This window comes from Lepisma saccharinum, chromosome 8, assembly GCF_977018435.1.
Source record: "Lepisma saccharinum chromosome 8, izLepSacc3.1, whole genome shotgun sequence".
In the NCBI taxonomy this organism is placed as follows: Eukaryota; Metazoa; Arthropoda; class Insecta; order Zygentoma; family Lepismatidae; genus Lepisma; species Lepisma saccharinum.
The window spans coordinates 32,302,120-32,324,616 of record NC_139236.1 but is presented as its reverse complement, the minus strand read 5'-3'; the positions used below and the strand labels follow the sequence as shown (position 1 = coordinate 32,324,616).

Below are 22,497 nucleotides of genomic sequence, written 5' to 3'. Positions count from 1 at the left end.
GTGAATACTAAATTCCATCTTGAGTATCCTTTTGCCCTGCTACTCTTAGATTCCACTAGTCTTGCTTTCTTTTACCTCAATGTTTGCCCCCTTGAATTGATTTCCGTCCAAGGTTGCACTGCACCCCCTTCCCCCTTAGTTGCTTTGAACTTGAATCGGCTTGAAAATACTTTATTTTCTTTAAGAGCATATTGTTTAATAACAGCGATAAGATTCCTCTACACTAAATGTCTAGGTGAAAGTATAACAACGTAGGGACATGGACCTTGGTGAAGTGGGAGCAAGGATGGCCACACCTCCCTCTTAGAAATCAAATGCCAAGCTAAAAGTATATATTTCACACGTATAATTTGATTTCAGTCACAGTAATTTACATAAATGCGATAGTTTGAAAATCAAGTGTTGTTTTTTGAGGGGGCAACATTATTTTCGGTGTAATATACCCCATGGAAAAATACCTTGCTTGTCCCTCCGTTGAAAAAGTGGGGGAGGGGCCACTGCCCCTTGTGCACACCTATGGTTAGATTGCTTCTTAAGCAGAATTTTAAAATTACATCCACACATCTGAGTAGAAATAATGTTGATCATTTCTGCTTTACAAACTGATTCTGGGACATTAGTGTCTACTGAAGAAACTTTTTGCAACGTTTTGATAAATGATACCATTTCAGGTAATCTGGGATGTATAGCAACCTTAATATTATCATCTCGTCAATTTTCTTGGCAACGTCCATATTCCAGTCAGTATTTGGTTGTCAACTGTGGCCTGAAAGTTTTGCCCACTTGTGCTTGTTAACCCACAAGAGCAGTGATTGACAGATCGATGAAAAGTACATTGACTGTATGTAATCTACTTGCACAATTGACATTTTATTTTTATAAATGTACAATTCATGCACATTATTCCTGTATCAATATCTGAACAGTGTGTGTATTTTTCTATGAGTAGGGGAACAGGAAAATCATTTGGTAGTTTTCTGAACTTTTTCTCAAAATATATCGCAGTTGACCACTACCATTTTTCCTTCTCAAACTATATTGTATTTGACCACTACTATTTTCTTATCAGCAAATTTTATTTAACATAATAAGTAGTGCATTCAGGCTGAATAAACGTGACAGGACCTTACCCTTGACAGAGTTATTGTTCAATATTTTTGCCAGTCTTCTCTCCTGGTGCACATTCTCCACAAATTCACGTACAGTTTGTGTATACTGACAACTTTTGACAGCAATATCCAGGAGAAGGAGTACTATTATTTGATATCCACTCTGAAGAGGTATTGCTCAGTTTTCAATATTCAATCATAGACTAACTCCACGAAAAGAATATTCGTAATGCTGATTTTCAACAAGATGATGCTGCAGCTCATATTTCTTACATCTCCATTGCAAATGATTCCACAGAATTTTACTCACGTTTGTATCCCACTTAGCATAGGTGTAACTTGGGGCCTAATTGAACTTAAGGATTAACTTTTGGGGAAAGGACAGACTCGAAAAGTTTCCCATCCAGGATTATTTGATAAATAACCGTTGCATTTGCAAAACCACAATTATAACTCTTTATTAATTTATTCCTCAGGTCCCAGGAACCAGGAAGTTGGGGGGGGGGGGAGAGAGAGAGAGAGAGAGAGAGAGAGAGAGAGAGAGAGAGAGAGAGAGAGACAAAAGTTCCCTAAATTGTAAAATGTTAATAAACCTGAAAATTTTGGGGAGGGGTGGGGGCAAGTTACTTGCCCCGAAGTTATGCCTATGCCGCTTAGTAACTGCTTTTCAGTAACCAGTTTATACACTTGCCTCATTCATTTGTTTGACTTCAAAGTCACCATAAAACTACAATACACACTGTGGAGGAACATTTTCCAACACCTTATGTAGGAACAGTAACTGAAAGAAGACATGGCTGAATACGATAATAATCTATATTATTATTATATTATAATTTATGAGATGTACAATTTTACTCATGATGTTTACTATATGAAATATCTTAAGGACAAAACACACTAGATCTACAATCACAACACATTCATACCTGTAGACACTGTAACAATAATGGGGAGCTAGAAATAATCTATCTAAAAAGAAAAAAAAACTCATACATTAGCACAGGAGAATTGCACAACTAGGTAGTGTGTCTAATATCTCTCTTTACAATTAGAGTCACCTCATTCTGTTCACATTGTGAAGTCACCATGTAAGAAACTTGCAAATTCATCATAGTTTCATATTAACTTACAACGCCTTGAGGTCACTACAAAGCAGGTTAAATACAGCAGTTTGTAACAAAACACTTCACGATATATGAAGGTGTCTGAAGTAAAATGTAGAAAAATGCCACTGTGGACGGTGAAAATCTTAACACGAGAAGTTCACCTCAACTTAACACTGTAGTCATGTTAATACATGAATTTAACACTGAATTTGGAGTGTAATTTAATATATTTCTGCTGCCACTTCACTGTATATTTGGTGACAAGATTTCTTGGAAATCTTCACAACACTCAAGAGACGATGACTTTTTTCCCAGAGGAAATATAATTATTTCCTATTCTTGTATTTGATGAAAAACATTACATATAGTACAAATAGAAAACATCACTGGCAATTTCTTAACAGTGAAAAATAAAACTGATCAAATTATTTATAACCTGTTACGTAGAAACTGCCAGTGACATCTCTGAAAAATCCTACTGATCAAAATTGATTTATACAAGTTTACGTCATGCTTAGATAAAATACAAGTATGAAATTTTAGTTACTCTTCTTAACATATAAAGTTTTATGTACATATGAATACTCAATACAGTATATGTTACATTTAATGGCAGTACTAGCATCATTCCAAAACAATCTATTGCTTGAGTGGAATGTAGTTGTTTTAAAACGTTTTCTTATTCATGGATGGTATATACGGTCACTGCAACATGCTACAGTACTAAGGAAAAGACAACAGGCAGACCTTTCCTACAAACACATCAGATTTATTTATTTTGGGTCTTGAGTTTCGTAAATATGTAACCTGATGCCAACCGCGGTCTTTGATAAAAGATAATCTGTATGCTGAGTCTTATGAGGGACAAATACTGAAGTATCACATTTTGTGCAACTGACCAAATTTAGAACATTTAGAATACACAGTACACAAATCACTATAATCATGTTCTAAACTTGATATCAGGCAAAAAATTGTCTACATGGTAAAAATGCATTATTTTTGATTTTGTTCTTGTAATGCACTTTACTTTTAGTCAGTAATGCATAAGTCAAGACTAATATTTGTTTCATCTTCCTTAATACATAACCTCATCTTCCCTTGACAAGCAACCATCATGCTCTGGCTAGGAACAATTTTCTTAATTTCTCTTCACTGAAACTTTCTTCAAAAACAAAACTTCATACAAATGATATTAAAATGCAAGCAAATAAGTGATACTGTAGTCATGGTCATGTTACAACAGCCATTTAATTCCAATCTACATAAACATAATCAACTGAAAAATCAATTTTCCCCATTTCATTGATAGAACATATATAAAGAGTGAAAAATGCCACACTTTGACATGGTATGAATTATCAGGGAATGTCAGTGATTTCTCTCATTCCTTCAGCAACAATACGTACATAATTTTCAAATGAACAAACTTTCAGACTGAAAAGAGTGTATTTAGTTGTTTTGCAATCAAATATGTCCAGATTTTATTCCCAGTGTACAAGTTATCAACAAGCCTAATACTGATGTAAACGCGATGAATCGTTCAGTCAAACTGTATATGTAATTAATAACTGTGATAAGTAATCAGTCAAGCAACAAGGTATTTATTGATCAGAAACAATATACTTCAAACGTTGAAAAAGTTATTTTCCAACTAATTATCAATACCAAGTTTTCATTCCTTCAATTGTGCTCTCTTATCATAGGATATGATTTAGATCATAATGCAAAATAACAATATTAATAAAAATGAGAATACAAAAAAATTTATCTTTAGACATAATCCTTATTGTCAGCAACCTTAGTCACAAAAAATGTTGTCATCTAGACACTGAACATAACCATAGGGGCAGTAAATTTGTGTAACTACATGGATGCACATATGAAGATACCACAATATTGTGAGTAGTTCTTATGATGAAAACAATAACAAACAAACGCTAAGAGGACCGGAACCTTTTTTCACAGAAAAAAAGCATTCCATAATAGTGAGAAAGTTTACACTAACACTGCTTAATGAATTTAACAATTACTTTGCATCAGGAAGAGTAGATTTATGTAATCACTGAACATTCCAAGACAATAGGCAGATGAATTCCCCCATCGCCAGACAAATTAATTCACACACAGTCTACGAAAGGCAAGCTTGCTTAAAAAGAGTAGCACGAATATTGTTTTACTACCACAAGCAAAATATGTTTAAAAGATGCAGGATCCTGCATTGAATAAAAATACACGAGTACAGTGAGACCACGGGCAAAAGGACCTGTGCATCAACCTGCACATGCAGGGGAAGGGTAGAGTGGAGCAGGGTTCCTTATTACCAGAGTTGAACGGATGGAGAGGTGGAGAGGAAGATGCACGAAGGCTTCTGGCCAAAGGTTCTTTGTGTGTGGTCGTTCTATAATGGCTACTTCACAACAGCCAACACAAAACACTATTGATCTTCTTCCAAGTGAGGAAAATTTATTTGTACCAAAAGATCAAGAATGACAATAATACAGAAGAATGTATGTGAACTTTTTCTATTTTGACAAACATTCAGTCAGAATCTCGACCACTTTTTCCACCTCAGAATTATTTGAGCAAAGAATAATGGCATCACTTTGCAATACCATTACGCAAGGCACCAATAGCCAGTCTAAAATATTCTTAATCTTCTGCTACAATTCCCACACACTATTGCATAGATATTTCTATTAATGACAGTACAAACATGAATTTCTTTGTTAGGAAATTTTGGATTCAATATAATCCTGCATCTTTCAATAGTGATTAATTGCAGCAGTGTGCAAGAAAGTTAACAATACATACAGAAATTTATTATAGAATTATTCCATACTACAAATAAATATCAATACAGTAACACAGCCAAACATGAATACTAAAGTTGAAGTGGCATATGCACAACTTTGTTTTTAATGTACATTAAAGTGCAACTTGTACGAAAGGAATTTTAAAATACTGAAGAAAAAAAAAAACATCCCACACACACTCAGTACAAACGTTACTATAAGTTATGTAGACTTCAGTAACAAAAACATTTTCTGTACCTGGATCAACCTTTGTAAAACTGCTGCATTGCCATACTCGCTTCCTGTGTGTTTCATATGCCAAACAAGTAAAAAGCATTCCATTGTCACATAATATTGATATTAAATATAGATGTTAATTTCACATCTAAGTACAATGACTTAAAAACAAATTAGGTTCAGAACTATCTGCATAATGTTCCTCGTCCATCACCCTCATGTATTGACAGGAAATGAATACAAAAAAAAACATAGCAGGTACTCAAAGAGCCAATGAAAATTGTCAAGACTGAAATCCTTGCATTTGAAGCAAGTGAACTTTACAAATAAAATTGTCTCTAATAGAATATAAAGCAACTGTATAGTGTGCTGGATGGTTCGAGAAACAATTTATTTCTTGCAATGAAATCAAGAGTTCTAGTTTTGAAAACAATGTTAAAATTTGGCATTTGGTTGAACTTTAATGCAACTAGCATATTTTCAAGAGTATGAGCGAACTACTAATTACGCTTTGAAGCAGACCAGAGTAAAAATGCTTTTCTACTGATACTTGTTCAAATAGTAATCAAATAAGCCATATCTGAATTGCAAAAATAATCAATATGATAAGGAATATAGCATCAAGGGCATTCATACTTTCTTGGAAGTAACAAATATTACCAAAACATTGCTGAAACATGCATCCAAAGATTTACTTTCACTGTTGTAATGTATTAAAACATTTTACTGAACTAAATGATTCCTGATAGAATTTTTTGGTACGTTTGTCCATCTGCCATGTTTTTCCAAGCATTTCAGTAAAAATCACAACATACAAAACATCATGGATAAGAACAGACACAAAATAATTACATACATGAAAAAATACAGGATGATGATCTAAGTTTCATTCATGGCATATGGAAGAAAAATGCTTCAACATTCATATCACATACTGACAAATTCCATCATACAAAAGCAGCATTTCATTAAGCCCAAGGTAAAAATAAAAATAACAGTATAGTAATAAGTTATTTTGTACATCCAAGTAGAGCAGAATTGCTTTGTAGTGACACTCTTAGATCTCCATGTCTGTCAACATGACACCGCACAAAGATGAATCTTTTAACTCTTCAGAGTAAGTTTTGTTAATTATGCTAACAGTGAAACTAGCTTGCTTTGCCAGGAATCGTATAATAAATAAACTATAATGAATATAAATCTTCTCCCTTTCAATTTTACTTATACATGTCGAAGTTATTGGAACTCTGGTACCACATCACACACTTAGTTCCTTATCTCCAGAAATATTTCAGTGAAGGCAAAGACCAACTTCACATGACCATGGTCCTGCCTCTTGTAGCCTGACCTAGCAGCTCCACATTTTCCTGCACTTTTACACAATAAAGATCAAGTATATTTTGGCCCATTGTACTGAGGCAAAGGGGGAATCTTCGTGAAAGGAAACCCAAAGGTGGGAGGCTGGGAACTAGGTTTGTGCAGTATGTGCCACCAGTGTGACAGAAAGGAAACTTGCATAATAACCCCAGCAATCTAATTGGGAACGATACTCTGCACATATTTCTTAAGATGACAAGGAACACAAGAGAGACAAACCAGAGTTTCAGTCCTGAAGGATTATTTGAACAAGCAACCTAAATTACCCGGAATTTTTGCAATCTACCAATTTTATAGCAGAATACACAACATATATCTTAAGTTTCACTAGGATGATTTGTTAGTGTTTACAATGTGAATACCATAAGATATTCAGTTAATTATCTAAGAGTTGTATTACGTAAATTCATTACTGATCTCCAATAAAAACTTGCACAAATAGCTATAATTAGTTTTACTCACAGTTTCTTAATCTAACATCTTGGTTTAGGAAGCAGATAAACAAGAAATAACATGCAATTATGTTTTCTGAAAAGCACTAAGAATGAAGAGTTACATCACTAACCTTCGAGAACATAAAAATGTCACTATTGTAACAGTCTCTGATATCATCTTTGTGCAATGTTCACAAATGAAAACAAATTCAACCCTTAAGAAGTTCATGTTTGAACCTGAGATCAAACATTGTGCACTTGTACATAGCAGGACCAACATTATCACAATATCCACTACAATATCTTTCTGTGGCTGCAGACATTTTCATTATAATGCAAAATAAAAAAATTACATTGCAAAAGCTAAATAACATACTGGTTAGTTTCTTCGAATAACTTATCCTTCTACATGGTTTCCCACAAATCAAATTATATGCTTTCAGCTAACTTTCAAGGAAGCTTTCACCCTTTCTGAATGGGGAAAACGTTTGCCAGCCACACTGCCTGTTTTCCTTCAACACAAATACTGAGCAGAACTTTATAAGTAGACGTAAAAGCATACACATTGAGGCAAAGACGATAAAAGATCCGAAAAATCCATAATTCAGAATAAAGTTGTACCAACTGAAATTGTTATATGTCAGTAAGTAATTACGATACTAGAGTAATAAGTTAATCTATAAATGATACACACACATATACACCTGAACATAAATAGTACAAAAAAGATGCAATGAATTAATTCACAATTAAGAGTCCATTTCAATTATTTTCTTTAAAAAAAAATGGCTACAACAGCTTTCAAAATATTCATCATTTACAACTTACACAGCTACAAATGGTAACATGTAGAGTCAACATTATTTATACATATCCATTAAAGAAAAATCATTCTGCACTTACATCCACAATTGTGAATTCAAATATTTGAATGCATGGATTAACCATGAGTGCACATCATACAATCTTTGTCCATCATTATGACTACACAACCATCAATAACCTGAATGTAGATAGAAAAGAGTTCATTTCTCATATAATGCACCTGATTATTTACTAGAATAATTAATGTCCGTCAATTGTGCTAAGGTCAAGGAACTAAAATTCCTTAATTCCAATACTTAAAAAATAATAGATGTGCAAGGAACTGAAACATACAAAAAAATGCTGCAAATAAAATATTTTCTCACAATAACAAGTTATTAAGTTGATGCCTCTTAACTGGAATCATTTCACATACACAGGAGTTATTTACATGAAAAATCTGTTTGTTACATTTAGCTTTCCATGTATATAATTTGTACAAATCACATATATAAAAGTTCTAAATGAATTTTCGTACAATTGTACACCCTTATAATCTAGGTACACACTTACAACGAGATAAATGACAATGATTGTGTTCTAGTACCATGTCAGGCTCAAGTTATTAATAAACTTTTCACAAGTCAACATTAACCCTTTACAATTTCATCAACACATCGCTGCCTGCAATGACATTTTTCTTTTCTTTTTTGCATACCACAGTATGAGATCACACATGTAGGGAGAGTTAAAAATTCTCTCTACACAAATATGGCAGTAGTAGTCAACCACTTTTCTTTAAAAATGATCTAAATACATGCAGTCCTCTTGAGATTTCTATATTCTTTCCCACATCACCATAGTAAGAAGTTCTGAAAATTATCTTCCACAAACCTGCAACTTCCTAGTGATGTGGAATAAATTATTGTAAAAATTGTACTCTATAGCAACTTCACAGAAAAAAAAGGTTAAGACATTCGACAGTGAGTTCTTAGGAAAATGAGATTCCGATGAGTTTCACTGGCTTAGAATGTTATTAAAAAGGTCAAGTCACCTAAAAATCCTGCTTTGGCAACAATTTCACTTAGCAAGACATAAGTGTATGTATACATATATATAATATACATATTATATATACTCTATATATTCATGTACTGTATATCTCGTTCTGTATAACATTTTAGCTTGGACTAGATTCTCCTTAAATTGCTTTGTATTTGAGTATTAGTACTCCAAAAAGGAGTTTTTTTTGTTTTTTTTTTATGTATTTTTTTCTCAGAATCTGAAGAACCTGTTTGTCAACATTCTTTTACACTTGAATTGACATAGTGTATATAAAATCTTTCAATACTCAACCATTTCAAGGGGAGGAAAAAGAATATTTTTACATGATAAATTTAATGTCCAAATCGAATTAGGAACTTAATTAATTCTTATTCTTGTCACAGACATTTTCAGCTCACAACATTCATATAAATTTCAAATCATAACACTATGTTTGCAAATATAAATCACATCACTGTAGGATTAGAAAAAATGGTTAATCCTGTTTCAGTCCTTTTACAGATTGATATGGTCAAAAACTGGTTACCTTATTGCTTTTTTTATGTAAATGTGGAATACAAGTGTAAAAATAAAGGAAAATAAGAAAAGGTAAAAAAAAAAGTGTGTAGTACACATTTTGAGGTTAACTTTGGACCCAATAATAAGTGGCCTGTGGAAAATACTATTACACAAAACAAACTTATATAAATTAAAATCTACGCACAACTCTTCGTTAATTGATTTCTTCCTGACATCTTTTTGCAGCATGCATAGCAAATTCTGCAAGCGGATTGGACATGGCTTCTTCTCTCATGTTTGACTCTGTACAAGTGCTGCTACGTCTACTTGTACCAGGTCGATTGAAACCATCAGTTCCAGAATTCGATGATTCATCATATCCAGAATCTGACGAGGAGTCACTATAAGTCTTTGTGAGCTTTTCTGAAGAACCTGAACTTGTTGCACTACTTGCTACCCGCGATCGAGGAGTCACTGGCATTTTACATCCATGGCATGGTTTTAAAAACCGTGGATCAACAATAACTTGCCCATTCGGTCCCTTGAAAACTGTCCCACAGCAAATCTTTTCTCTAGAAGGGGATAAAAATACAATTTAGAACAAGTAACAGTTTTTGAATATTCATATTATTAAAACCTTTTTGGCTGAGGTAGCACGACTACAGAAAAACAACTGTACATACGTAGACCAAATATAGCTGGTTAAGGCAACCTTCTGCCCTGGCAAAGGTCTGAGCATTTGTCATGTAAGCTTATGGTTTCTTTTGGTCATGATTATCTCGAGAACCAGTCGACAAAAATTTTTCCAATTTTAACTCAACACCGAGAAAGGATGTTTCTAGAGAACAACTGATTAATATTTTCATTTTCTGATATTTCACTATATACTGGTTTGATTGGCATGCCATTCTTTCTCAACATTATTATTCTTGCATTTCATATGCTGTAACCTGAAAATAACCTATTCAAAAATTCAGGGCACTTTTAGTAAAACATCAGCTGATATCACATGAAGACTTAGTTAAAAAAAAATACAAACAGTAGAAACTATTAATTCACCATGAAATATACAGTATGTTTATTGGCAAGCCAGGATGAGAGTATTATAAGTTTTTAACATCTCTCAATGTTGATTCATTGCCTACATTGGAACACAAGTTACCCCAACCCCAACATTTGCAGTCATGGTGCAAGGAGAACAAAAGTGGAGCCACAATCTAATTTCTTATTTTTATCATATCTTTTAAAACATGAAACAAATGAGTTTTTCCTGTAATAGTATGAACAGCACACAATACAGGCTGATTCATAATTCCCTCCAAGGTTTCGAACACACAAAGTGTTGTGTCGGTACAATGGAGATTTCCTATGAAATATCGAACAGAAGCACTTACACACAAGACAATTTGTGATAACTTCAAGGAGACACCATGTGATCATACACCACTGTACACTGCTCCAGAACGTACTAAAAATGCCACATGGCACCAAATCAATGAAGTAGACTCAGTGTTGCACTTTGTAACAAACTAGACACATGAGTGAAACGAGAGCCAAAAAGTGTAGCTAACTAGACAGAGCTACTAATGTAAGAGAAAAGCAGTGTTGCCACTTTAAGAGGAAAAAAATCAGAAAATTGCTTCTAGAAGCAGTTCTATGGATGTTGGATGGACCAAATTTGCAGGGAAGCACAACAGAAGACCTCTCTCTCTTTAAGGACACTGAAATTGAGCTTTTCTCAATGGACCACTAATTGTGGCATGTTGTGAACATGTTCTTTTGTTTTCATTATTACATGTAAAAGTAAAATATATCAGCAAAAAGTCATGGTTAAAGTAAATAGCCCATTCAGAAAATTTATTTTACATCTTCGCTTGTTAAAAATAGTAGCAATGTATAACCTCGATTTTACGTTTTTCAGGGGCCCAAGGTGATGGAACTTAAAATGAGAGAAATGTAAAATCGGGGAAAATTTTGTAGCTTTTTATCATGTTGGGACCATAAAGATTGAATGTATAATGCGGGAAAATGTAACATTGGGGTTCCACTGTATTGTTTTGTGGTACGAATATGCAGTGTGCAAATTAACAATCAAATTCCAGGCACTCTGGAAAATACATCCAAGGAGAGTTTTCGATCATGGTAGAAATGCTGGGATGGAGTGGCACAAGCAGACGACAAGGTTGAATAAATTGCAATCAAGTAATAAAGTTTTTATTGCAAAAGATCAGGTTTTCTGAAAAACTTCTGTATTTTCATTTTCTTAGGCCAACATGTGCATACTTAGAAAGTTCTCAAAAATTTAAATTGAAACTAAACGGTTACATATGGCATGCAACTATACAATATATTAACTTGAATTGTTGTTTTAAGTCCACTTTATGCACAGATATGCTAATAGGGACTGGACCTAGAGTTTAAAGTGGAAGCCGAACCACTATGCAATGTACCTCCACCGGGTATTGCTATATCAATACAGAAGAGTTTTGTTCATTTTGCCTAACTCACATGATAGTTCAGACCCCATAAATCATTAGTATTTAATTCTATATTTAGGGTTTTAACATTCAACTTGAACATTGTACTTTATTTTGTGTAATTTAGTGACAAAATACAGTAGAAAATGTATCTCACTTCTTTCAAAAATTCCCCTAATCAACATTACAGCGTGTATTATCACACTTTGTATTTCAGTCAACAACAAAATACATACAGTGGAACCGAAATTTTAAGTTTTTCAGGGAACCAAGCTGGACACATTAAAATGCAGGAAAGTTTTGTACTCCCTCTGTCCCATAATTATTGTCCGGTACACTTTTGTTTGTTGTCCCAAAATACTTGTCCGATATTCAAACTGTGACATTTGTGTATACAGAAGAAGAAAATGAAACACAGGAGAGTCATACAACATTATTACTCAAGGATCAGTACAAATTGGCCGATTAAGTATCCAAAAGAACGTAAATATAAAGTTACCATTTTGGCATACCGGACTATAATTATGGGACAGAGGGAGTAACATTTTCTTTTGGTATGTTGCGACCATCAGGATTGAATGTATAATGCAGGAAAATAAAATCAGGGGATCCACGCTCGAAAAACTTAAAAAACAATGTGGTGAAAAGGCTCTTTCTTACCTTTTCCAAAATGTCATATCCAAGAAGCTGCTCAAAGTGGGCGACATGGAGATCCTTCTCTTCCCAATACGCTCCTTTTCACGGTGGGGTGACTTAGATTTAGTCTTCTTCTCCACTGGCATCTCCATAGGGCCAGTCTCGTCAACAGTCTCACTGGGCGTTGGGCTAGGTGCAAGACTAGATGGAATACTGATCCCGCTCTGATCTGACATGAAGTCCTCTCCTGCAACATTAAGAACAAATTCTTGAGAACATGCAAATCTGCATGAAAACACATTTTTGCTCACAACTAGGGTCTGGATTTTAATGTAATTACATTTCATTCCAGCATATTTAGTAACAGCGAATGCTAGATACATATTAACAAAATATAACGTTATCTCGATTTTGCATGTTTGTATTGATTTTATGTAAGAATATATTTTGGGGGTTTTCTAATTAAATTTCTGTATTTCTTCCACAACTTGTGTCACAGGAGCTAAGATGCACGAGTGCCATATGATGTAGAAACACACAGGTGTGGTGACAGAAAAGTTTAGAATGTCCAAATGCATTTATATGTGTTAATCACTAGGAGCTAGACGAACACTTCATCATGCGTAACATTCTACTGTTCTGGTTTCCATAAAAATGGAGAATGAAATGTATTTTTTTAAAAAAACAATAGAAAACAATGTCTGAAATTACAGTGAAATTTGAATTTGAAATTTTATGTTTTTCAGGGGACCATCACCAAGATTGAATGTATAATGCGGGAAAATGTAAAATCAGAGAATGTAAAATTGTGGTTCCACTGTACTTAAAAAATTGAATTTCACGTAAGTTATTTTAAACCGTGTTTACTGCATCCATCATGAATAATGTTTTCTTTTACAAATCTGGGGCAGCTGATAGAACGATGCACATCTCGTTTGTACTGAACTTGCATGGATTTCACTAAGTAACTTGCAATTACCTTGAACAGATACCAACTGACGAATTAAACAAATATTTACCTGTAATGTCATCACTCAAAGCTCCAGGACTTTGTTCTCTAGCAGATCTATCAACTTTCACATAAGTATGTTTCTTTTTTATCTTCTCCACTTTCTGCCCATCTTTCAGTTTCATTTTCTTCTTATTTTTTGATTTGAACTTGGTGAGGGACTTTGTCCCTGGGCCTGCACGTGCATCAACAACCTGAAATTACAAGTATGTATAATTTACAAATACAAACGTAAATTTTTTAATATTAAAGAGTACACACACCTACACAAACAAACACTGTTATGGAACAAGTAGGCCCAACAGTGACGGTAATATGCTTCCTGGAATTTCATTTAAAACATCACACTCATTTTTTTGAATGATTTACTTACAAATGTGACACTCGGGCAAATTAAGAAGCGCACACACACACACACACACACACACACACACACAAAAACAATGTACTGAATCTAATAACATTTATGTTTTCTTATTTGAATCACATAACATTTACAACTACTTTATAACAACCATATTTTGCCCATTACATTTATTGCAAAAATTCACATATACATGGCATTTTTTAAAGATCTTGAAGTAACAAGCTTCACAGTATTAATGTCTTATTTCTTTGAATTTCGATCAACGCATCCTACGCTTTCTTACAAAACTTGGCTGTACCTAGACGCAGTATTAGTTTTTAGGAACATCTAAATTTGAACTTAATTCAGTTTGTATGAGGTTTCTCTATCAACCTGCTCCGTTTCATCCTCATTTTATGAATTTGTTTTAGAGGTAAAATGTATTTGAGCAGCATTTTTACATGTATCAGTTTCCCTCCCCTCCTCTGGAAAGAGTAGGAAAATGATGTTATCAAATGTCAGGATTCACTGGTGGACCTCATGCTTTTTCTTTAAATTTTGGCCCTTTCTATTTCTCTCACTCACACTCACACACACACACACATATATATATATATATATATATATATATATATATATACAGCAGGTGTGGGTGAGGCTCATAGCACTAAAGCATATAGTCATCTGCAGCAACTCAAAAGGTCATCATTCAACACCTGCTAGCCACCGGAAACAAAGTTTTGATTGAGAAGGTAATGATGCTGAGCTCCAGGCTGACTTAAAAAGATGATAAAGGAGAAGGCGCCCAGATTTCCTAGGAAAAGCAACAGAACCTCACAAAATTAACCAGGCAGAAATACTGGTTTCAGACTGAAATCTTCTTGAAAAAGAAAAATATACAGTGGAAAGTAGAGTTTACATTTTTCAGGGGAAAATGTAAAAGGAGGGAAAATTTTATAACAATTTGCTTTGTTGAAACCATAAAGTTTGAATGTAAATGCAGGAAAATGTAAAATCCAGGAACATGAAAGGTACCGCTCTATAAGTACGACTTTCCTGTCATAGGTAAAACAAGGATTCTCCTATAGGAACGTTACTTTATTGTTTTCTAAGAATCCGGACGCTCCTATATAACAGCCTCTTTCCCAAACGAACATTTTATGGATTTCGTTGGAAACGCAGACAAATTATATTTTGTTAATTTAATAAAACTACAAATGTTAAAGAAAATGATAATTTCAGAAGATTACTAGAAATTCAAGAATGATAATTATCTATTACTTATAAATTGTAAAAAGCCAGAAAGGCAGAAGACTAAATTATCAGCTTAGCAACCCTCAGACAGTTTAAGATTACTTAGTTACCATATAGACAAACTCTGGTATAAAAGGGAGAAATTTTCGATAGCTAGTCAGACACATATAGGGTCTTCACCCCGTGTGCTCTCTGGCCAAGAGTCCCGTCAACAGGGTTTTTACCCTCGAGACGTACTTAGCTGTCTGAGGTTCACTTCGGAAACCTGGAAGGGGGACGAGGGCTTCACCTAAACCCAACCAAGACCTTTCGTTTGATAATCACCAGCAAGAGTCAGCAATAAGGCTACCCAGGGGTAACTAATTCTCACCGCTAATGAAATTTTTAGTATCTCCACAGGATCAAGCAATGTCAAGAATATCTACACAAACCTCATTCTTGGAATAGCGATATTACATGAGCTGATTATATCCAGAATATTCGTGAGCCCACAGAAATGTGTAGGATTAAACATCTGGTTAAACAGTCAACAACGGGACACTTCCAATTGTTCTCATTCCGACTCTGTTCATATTTGAAGGAACAACGTTAATAGGTGGAGCGGAGAGCTTTTGGCTAAGTGTAGTGTTTTTTTTTTTTAATATTCAGTCCGATTTCTGTATTGAATACTTTTGTGCGTGAGCGGGCGTTCGTGTGTGTGTTTGTAAGAGTTGTTTGGAGAAATAGTACTGCAATGTTGGAAAGAAGAAAGTAATTGGTACACAGGGAAGAGAAATGATTTTGATACTACTTCTGTTCTTTCATTCATTTTTTATGTTTTTGCATACAGTTAGCTCGAAGCATTAATAACACATGCACCAAATGTATCATTAATGTTAAGGAAATCGAACAGTTGCCAAGCGTTTCGTTGTAATTTATTGAACTCTGTATTGTCAGAGCCTGTATTCTCATGTAGCTTCCCAAAAGATCTCACTTCACACACCCACATGTGGCTCCCCGATGGTACAGTGGTAAGGTAAGCGTCGTTGCCTTGTAATCAAGTAGTCATGGGTTCGATGCCTTGTCGAGGTACATAGTGGTTTGGATCCCACTTCCAACTGTAGGTCCATTCCAGATTAGCCGTAGTGTGCATCAAGTGGCCTTTAAAACACCAACTCAATCAATCATTCACACACAATTGATTTGTTCTTGATAAATTCTTCTCCGTAATACAGTAACTCAGTTCTGTGAAATTCTGTTTTAGAGGTAAATTTTTGTAGGTTCCACAAAATATAATTTAAAAAAGTGTTAACAAAACCAAGTTTACGTAATTTGTTTATACGTAATTCGCCCTAATTTTCAAGAAATGCATTTCATTTGTACGTTCTGAAGCTTCAAGAATGTCACAGAAGTATAAATTCCATGTCACTACAAAACAAAGGGTGAGTTTTGTATACAAAAACAATAGGCGGGCATAAATGCGATCGGTATCGAGTTGCGAAAAAGATGAACGACGCGGTGTGACAAAGAAGGCAAAGAGAGGCGGCATGAAATCAAAGGAGAATGATTTGCCACAGTTGTTCATAACACAAGATGCATTTTCTTTTGTAGGTAATTGTGATACAACACAAGTAAAAAGATGCCGGTAGCTGATGCTTGCAATGTACCATAATAAAAACACAACAGAGGTTCTTTCAGTGAAGGTTTTCTGTTGCTGTGTAGAGCAGCAATTGTTTCATGCTTGACAGAAAGTAAAATTCACACGGGAAGTTAACGTTAACCTACAAGGAACTTCAGATTCAAACTTCTAGATTCGTTAATTTATCACTTTACGATGGAAATAACATATATTAGCATACTGATACGTACGTGCTTAATTTCGCGTGATGTTTTATTTTTTCCCCGAGCTTGCCAACAGCTGATTAGCCCGTCCACCTGTTTGTGCGAACCTGGCAACGCAGAAACCCCCAGCCACATGTCAGCCAACGAGAAGACAGAATTTGGTCATGTTCTGTGTTCTGATTGCACACCGCTTCTTATCGCAGCCCGACTGTAGGTGTTATCTCAGCCTTACTAAAGAGTCCGACATAGAAGGTAACGATACCTGTGGTGTCCAAGGAGCTGAACGCGGGTACGTGACGAACATAAAACTGAAGATTCCACTACATTTCCATCAAAGGTAGTAAGATTTAGAATACATGGTAGAGCAGACACATGCTGAACTTTACCCATGAATAAAGAAATGTCCAGTCCAGGGCAAGGAGTAGGAAAGGAGGAAGAAGAGTATCTCTTCCTCTTGGACTGCTGGCTGGTCTCTTTGACACTCGTCTCTGCTTCCTGGCAAACGCCTGCTGGATTGGTGCCTGACTTCTAGCACTCGTCTGGTCCAACCACAGGATTCACCAAGGTGGAGGATGGTAGGTTCGGGCAATCTCTGGGCATATTGAATATATATATCAAGATATGTGTATAATGGCTGCTAGTCTCAATGAGCTGAACGCTAAAGATTTGCGGAATATACTTGCCTTGAACAATACATTTTTAATGACAGCCAGAGGGTAGTCCGAACAGGGTGACACTGGCAACACAATTTACATATAAAACAAGCAAACACTTTATTTAACGGAAAATTTTATTGTCGAACACATTCATTCGCATACACTTTATATATGGTTGATTTAGGTCACTCAGAACCTCCAGCAGAACATCTCAAGCTCAACATTGCTCGTCCTTATCATGGCTGTACACTTCTACATTGACAAGTTCTCCAGACAGTCTATATACGGAACATCGATGATTGGTCAATCTTGCTTTTATATTTTCTTTCTGCAGTCTATTTATTACTTGCCACCTCTCAATGGACATTTCTACGACAAATTAATCTACACCTTTTGCATTTCACACATCATCTTCTCATTTGTATTTTGCACTAAAATAGTGTTTAGTCACTGCACCCGTGCCATGTGGCTACCTAACATAAAAAAAAAAAAGTCCCTCAGCACGTTCTTATTCCTTGTGGCATGTGTCGCTTTAACAAGGCACTTAAGGCTTTAGTGGGTAATTGTGTGTGTGTGTATACATAAAGGAATAAACCTTGATGCGGAAACGGCTTGCCCCTATTTAGAGATAATCTGGTGTCTATCTGTTACCCACTTTGTAACAACTTGTAAGTGATGAGTATCGTTAAATGTTTACAAGAGACTAGAATAATGAAATTTCTACATAGACTAGAACAACTAAAGAAACTTGCTACTAAAGATAGCCGCACTCACAAATACAAGACACTGGCCAAGGATATTCCTAAAGCTAAATACAAAAGATCTGCTCAAAGTGAATTTTACACGAGATTAAGTTTTAACGATGAATGCTGCAGTATCAAGTTCAGTCTTTATAGTGAAATAGACAAATTGAGGGAAATAATAATGACTGTTACAGTACTTACATGTTGCCAGTTGCGTTCACTGCCAGCTGGGAGCTTTTTCCATCTTTTAACAAGCAACACACAGGCATTGCATATTTCCCCAGTACGCCGCTCGTGAAGCTGGAAGCAGTCTATGAAATCATCTTCATACTTCTTACTGTCCGTAAATCTTGAGCTGGAGTTAGACAAAGCAAATTATTAGTACACTGTGATATAACGGTACTATAATGCGTACCATTATAAAAATAAAAATAATGCAATTCGTATAAAATTTATGATTTGAGTTTATATCTAATGTTTAGATGATTCAAAACTAAATTTACATTTTCTGGCTGTGTTTGGATGGGTGTACACATCTAAACTTCAAGTATTCAAATAATAGTAAAAAGCCTGTCAAAGTAATTTTAGACAGGGTAAATCAGGAATGTACTTACGGTAAGATTGCAATCAATGCAAAAAACATAGATAAGTTTTGCTTTACTAGGTTATTTGAAATTTTATGTGTACGCAGACATATTTCATACAATTTACCAAGATACAAGCAAAATCGACATGTTTTAAGACTAGAAATTTGATTGAAAATTACGATTCAATGTAAGAAACGCCGTAACTAGTAATCCTAATTAGATAAAGTTAACCATGATTGCAAACTCTCGTAGAGGGTAAAATCTAGATCTACGAGAAACACCTTTTTTTCCCACTGAGGTTATAAAACTTTTATCTACCTTTTAATAATTTAAAATAAACAGAAACCTGTAATGGTGTAACGTACTATGCGATTTATTATGCTAACTTTAATTTACAATGATATTCATGAATATGCGATGTACAATTTCATATTTGTCACATGCAAAATATTGGGAAGTTTGTATGCTGTGAATATGGTGACAAGATAGTGAAGGTGGATACACTGTCATCTTTGGAAGATTGTCTGACTCAAGGAATGGAGTCGTAAATTTGGTATATATATATATACTCTGTCTTTTATGTTTGAAAACGGGATGAATCCGTAAGAACTTTGAAATATTGTGCATAAGGATTCATACATTTGATACGTATCTTAACAATTGGCATGTATACGTCTTAATGTGCAGAAGCACGAAAATAGTGACTCGTCAAGAGGATAGTGTTCGTCGGCCATTTTGGGTCGTAGGACTTTCAGATATGTATTGATAACTTGACAAGAGTATAAAATACTTGCTAATAGCATATTGAACAATTGTGTTATAAATATTTGACACTTTCGGAAAAAGTATATGATAATTATTGAAAGATGGAAAAATGCAATTTTGTCCTAATGATGGATTTCCGTATCTTTGATTTCTGTAAAAACGTGACAACTTCTAATTTATAAAATTGGATGTACACACTGATTATTTATGCATAAGCCTGTGATGCGTAAACAAAAAATGTAATTTTCAGTTATGTTCGGTTCATGTATTTAATACATTGTTGAATAGAAGACTTTTGATGTGAAGCATTTTTGTTTTATGAACTTTTAATCTGATCATTCGTAATGAGTCGTATATTTTCTTGGTAAGACTAAAAAATTCTGTGACATGATAATTTGATTGATATTGAACAATACATACATATTGACTTGTAATTCTTTAATATACACATAATATGCTTCACATTCCAGATATGAGTGCTGCACTTTTATCTTTTGCAAGTGATATACTGATAGCTGATTAATTCAATTTTATTTTTCTTGTGAGGGTAAAAATGTATCTATTGCTTTACTGAGAGGCTTCATATAACGATAAAACTTCTGATTAGTCACATAGTTATACAGGCACGTTACAGTGAATGCTGTAGTTTTGTTTCCTGCCAATGTGAAATGCTTAAACAACGTAACATGGATAATGCTACAAATAACTTGCTACAGTGAAAAACAATTCAATACATTTATCATGTTGTAAGCATAGTTCCGATCCGCAGCAATGGTATATTTCCATTCTTCTGGAACACCAAGTATCCCACTGTGGTAGATTTGATTGATTTGCTTTATACTACTTCCCTTCTTGCGCCACACTTTTGGCTAATTTCTGAAGATGGGGATGAGTGATGATATGAGGAAACTGATGAATAGACACTCGCAAACATCCATGCCCATACCAGGATTCGAAGCCGGGACCCCTGGTGTCGTAGCACGATGTGCTAACCACTTAGACTATGGGGGCCAGCCCCACTGTGGTAGAACTCTTGGAAGATGAACCAAAGAAGTCATCAGGTGCAATTTGCTCCTCATCTAGATTTCTGAACTTTCACCCTTGAAGATGGTTGTGTAGTGAATGGAACAGATGGTACTTGGATGGGGCAATGTCTGGGAAATAAGGTGGATGCTCATTGCACATTATGTGTGTGACATTTCAGACTTAACATGTAAGAATCTAGACATATGATTGGATTACAATATTCACAATGAACTGATTACGTAGAATTATGAAGTACTTTAGTCTTCCAACAGTGAAACACTTTCAAGTGATTAGCCACCTTCCTTGAATCTGTTAAACCACCATTGCACTATCTGCTCATTACGCACATTACCACTGAAACACTGGCATATTATCTTTACTGTTGCTGCCACATTTGTTCTAAGTATAAACTCGTACATCATACAGGCCTTCAGAGTACCATCCTCCACCTAACCTCAATGAAATGAGGTTCATATTGAACTGCACAGACCATAACCTGCTGGTTGTACATGTATAGGCCCACCAACTGACTATCATCTTATCTGTTTAACCTTGTGCGCAGCATGTGATGTTTGACATCATCAGAAACAGATTGAACTTTCTTGGTTACCTTTGTATATCTGTAAGTATATTTCATAACAGTCTTGATTTTATGTTTCTCAATGCATTAAGGTGAAAAAACTCTCGACGTGGAAAAATGTAAAATCATGAAAATTTTATAACATGTTGTTTTGTTGGGACCATGACAACTGAATGTATGTGGGGAAATGTAAAATTGGTGTTATCTCAAGTTGCAGGAAAAAAAACAAAATAAAACAATGCTGTTTTCACACTGCCACTGCAGTTTCACGAGATGCTATGCCAAAGGTTGGACTGAGTGTACTTCCTCACTTATCAATCAAAATATACGTTTTGTGCGTGAAATGTAAGCATCTTTTCAGTTTGTGGGGAAGATATTTTTGGCCTTCCCCACGCAATTGTGAAGTTACTTCCACTAACTCCAGTTAGACCAACATACCCTGAATCAAGCCATAAGGCTATGCTCATAAGAGGTCCTTACGTTTCAGTTATTAAAAGAAATATGGTCACTTTTTTTCTTCTTTCAAAAATGAAATCTTAAAAAAATGGAATTATAGTTGGGAGAAAAGTGACACTTCTGAAATCATTTAAGAACACCCTAAAGCTCCTGTATTTCACATTTCGTTTTGGAAGATAATGGTAGAAATCAAAGGGCTATTATACAGGATGCATTGTTGTTTTTTCACGATAGGGTGCAAGTTGAAGGAATTCCAGCATGGCAACTCTGTGCTGACTGTACAATCCACATTTACTTAGTCACTTCCAGTCATACACAAAATATGACGAACCATGTCAAATTTAACAAATCCATTTAAAAATGGCACAACAAGACCTTCATTGATGGAACAAGAACTAATTCTGAAGCTTTAAGTTACCTGCTCGACTTTGCTCTGCAAATGCAGCACCCTGTGGAAGACCTGTAGACCTTAGGCTTGTGGAAGCTGAACATGATCAATCAGCCCCTTCAATCTGAAAGAAAGAAATTTCAATTAGACACAAATACAAAATGTAAACTACAAGACATATAAAATTCTGAACAATAGCCAATACAATCTAAGCTGTGCAGCAGCACTTTTGAGAGGTTGGGACGGTTTCCATTAATTGGAATGGGTGTGTGGTCATTGTATGCTACGAGATTAGTTACTCAATTGTACTTGTGGGTAAAGATCA

At 34.9% G+C, this 22,497-nt stretch overlaps 1 protein-coding gene across 2 annotated transcripts in view; it reads right to left on the bottom strand.

Annotated features, from left to right (window-relative positions):
- Positions 1-1,911: 1,911 nt before the first annotated feature.
- The window catches only part of LOC145990912 (SIN3-HDAC complex-associated factor), a 71,822-nt gene continuing 51,236 nt past the window's right edge, over positions 1,912-22,497 (bottom strand). For both annotated transcript variants that reach the window (XM_083126429.1, XM_083126428.1), the window contains exons 2-6: positions 22,203-22,296; positions 18,572-18,725; positions 13,561-13,744; positions 12,566-12,788; positions 1,912-10,000 (exon numbers count right to left, since the gene is read on the bottom strand). In XM_083126429.1, coding sequence (XP_082982555.1) covers positions 9,643-10,000; positions 12,566-12,788; positions 13,561-13,744; positions 18,572-18,725; positions 22,203-22,276 — 993 coding nt within the window. In that variant the 5' untranslated portion in view covers positions 22,277-22,296 and the 3' untranslated portion in view covers positions 1,912-9,642. The remainder of the gene's footprint in view (positions 10,001-12,565; positions 12,789-13,560; positions 13,745-18,571; positions 18,726-22,202; positions 22,297-22,497) is intronic.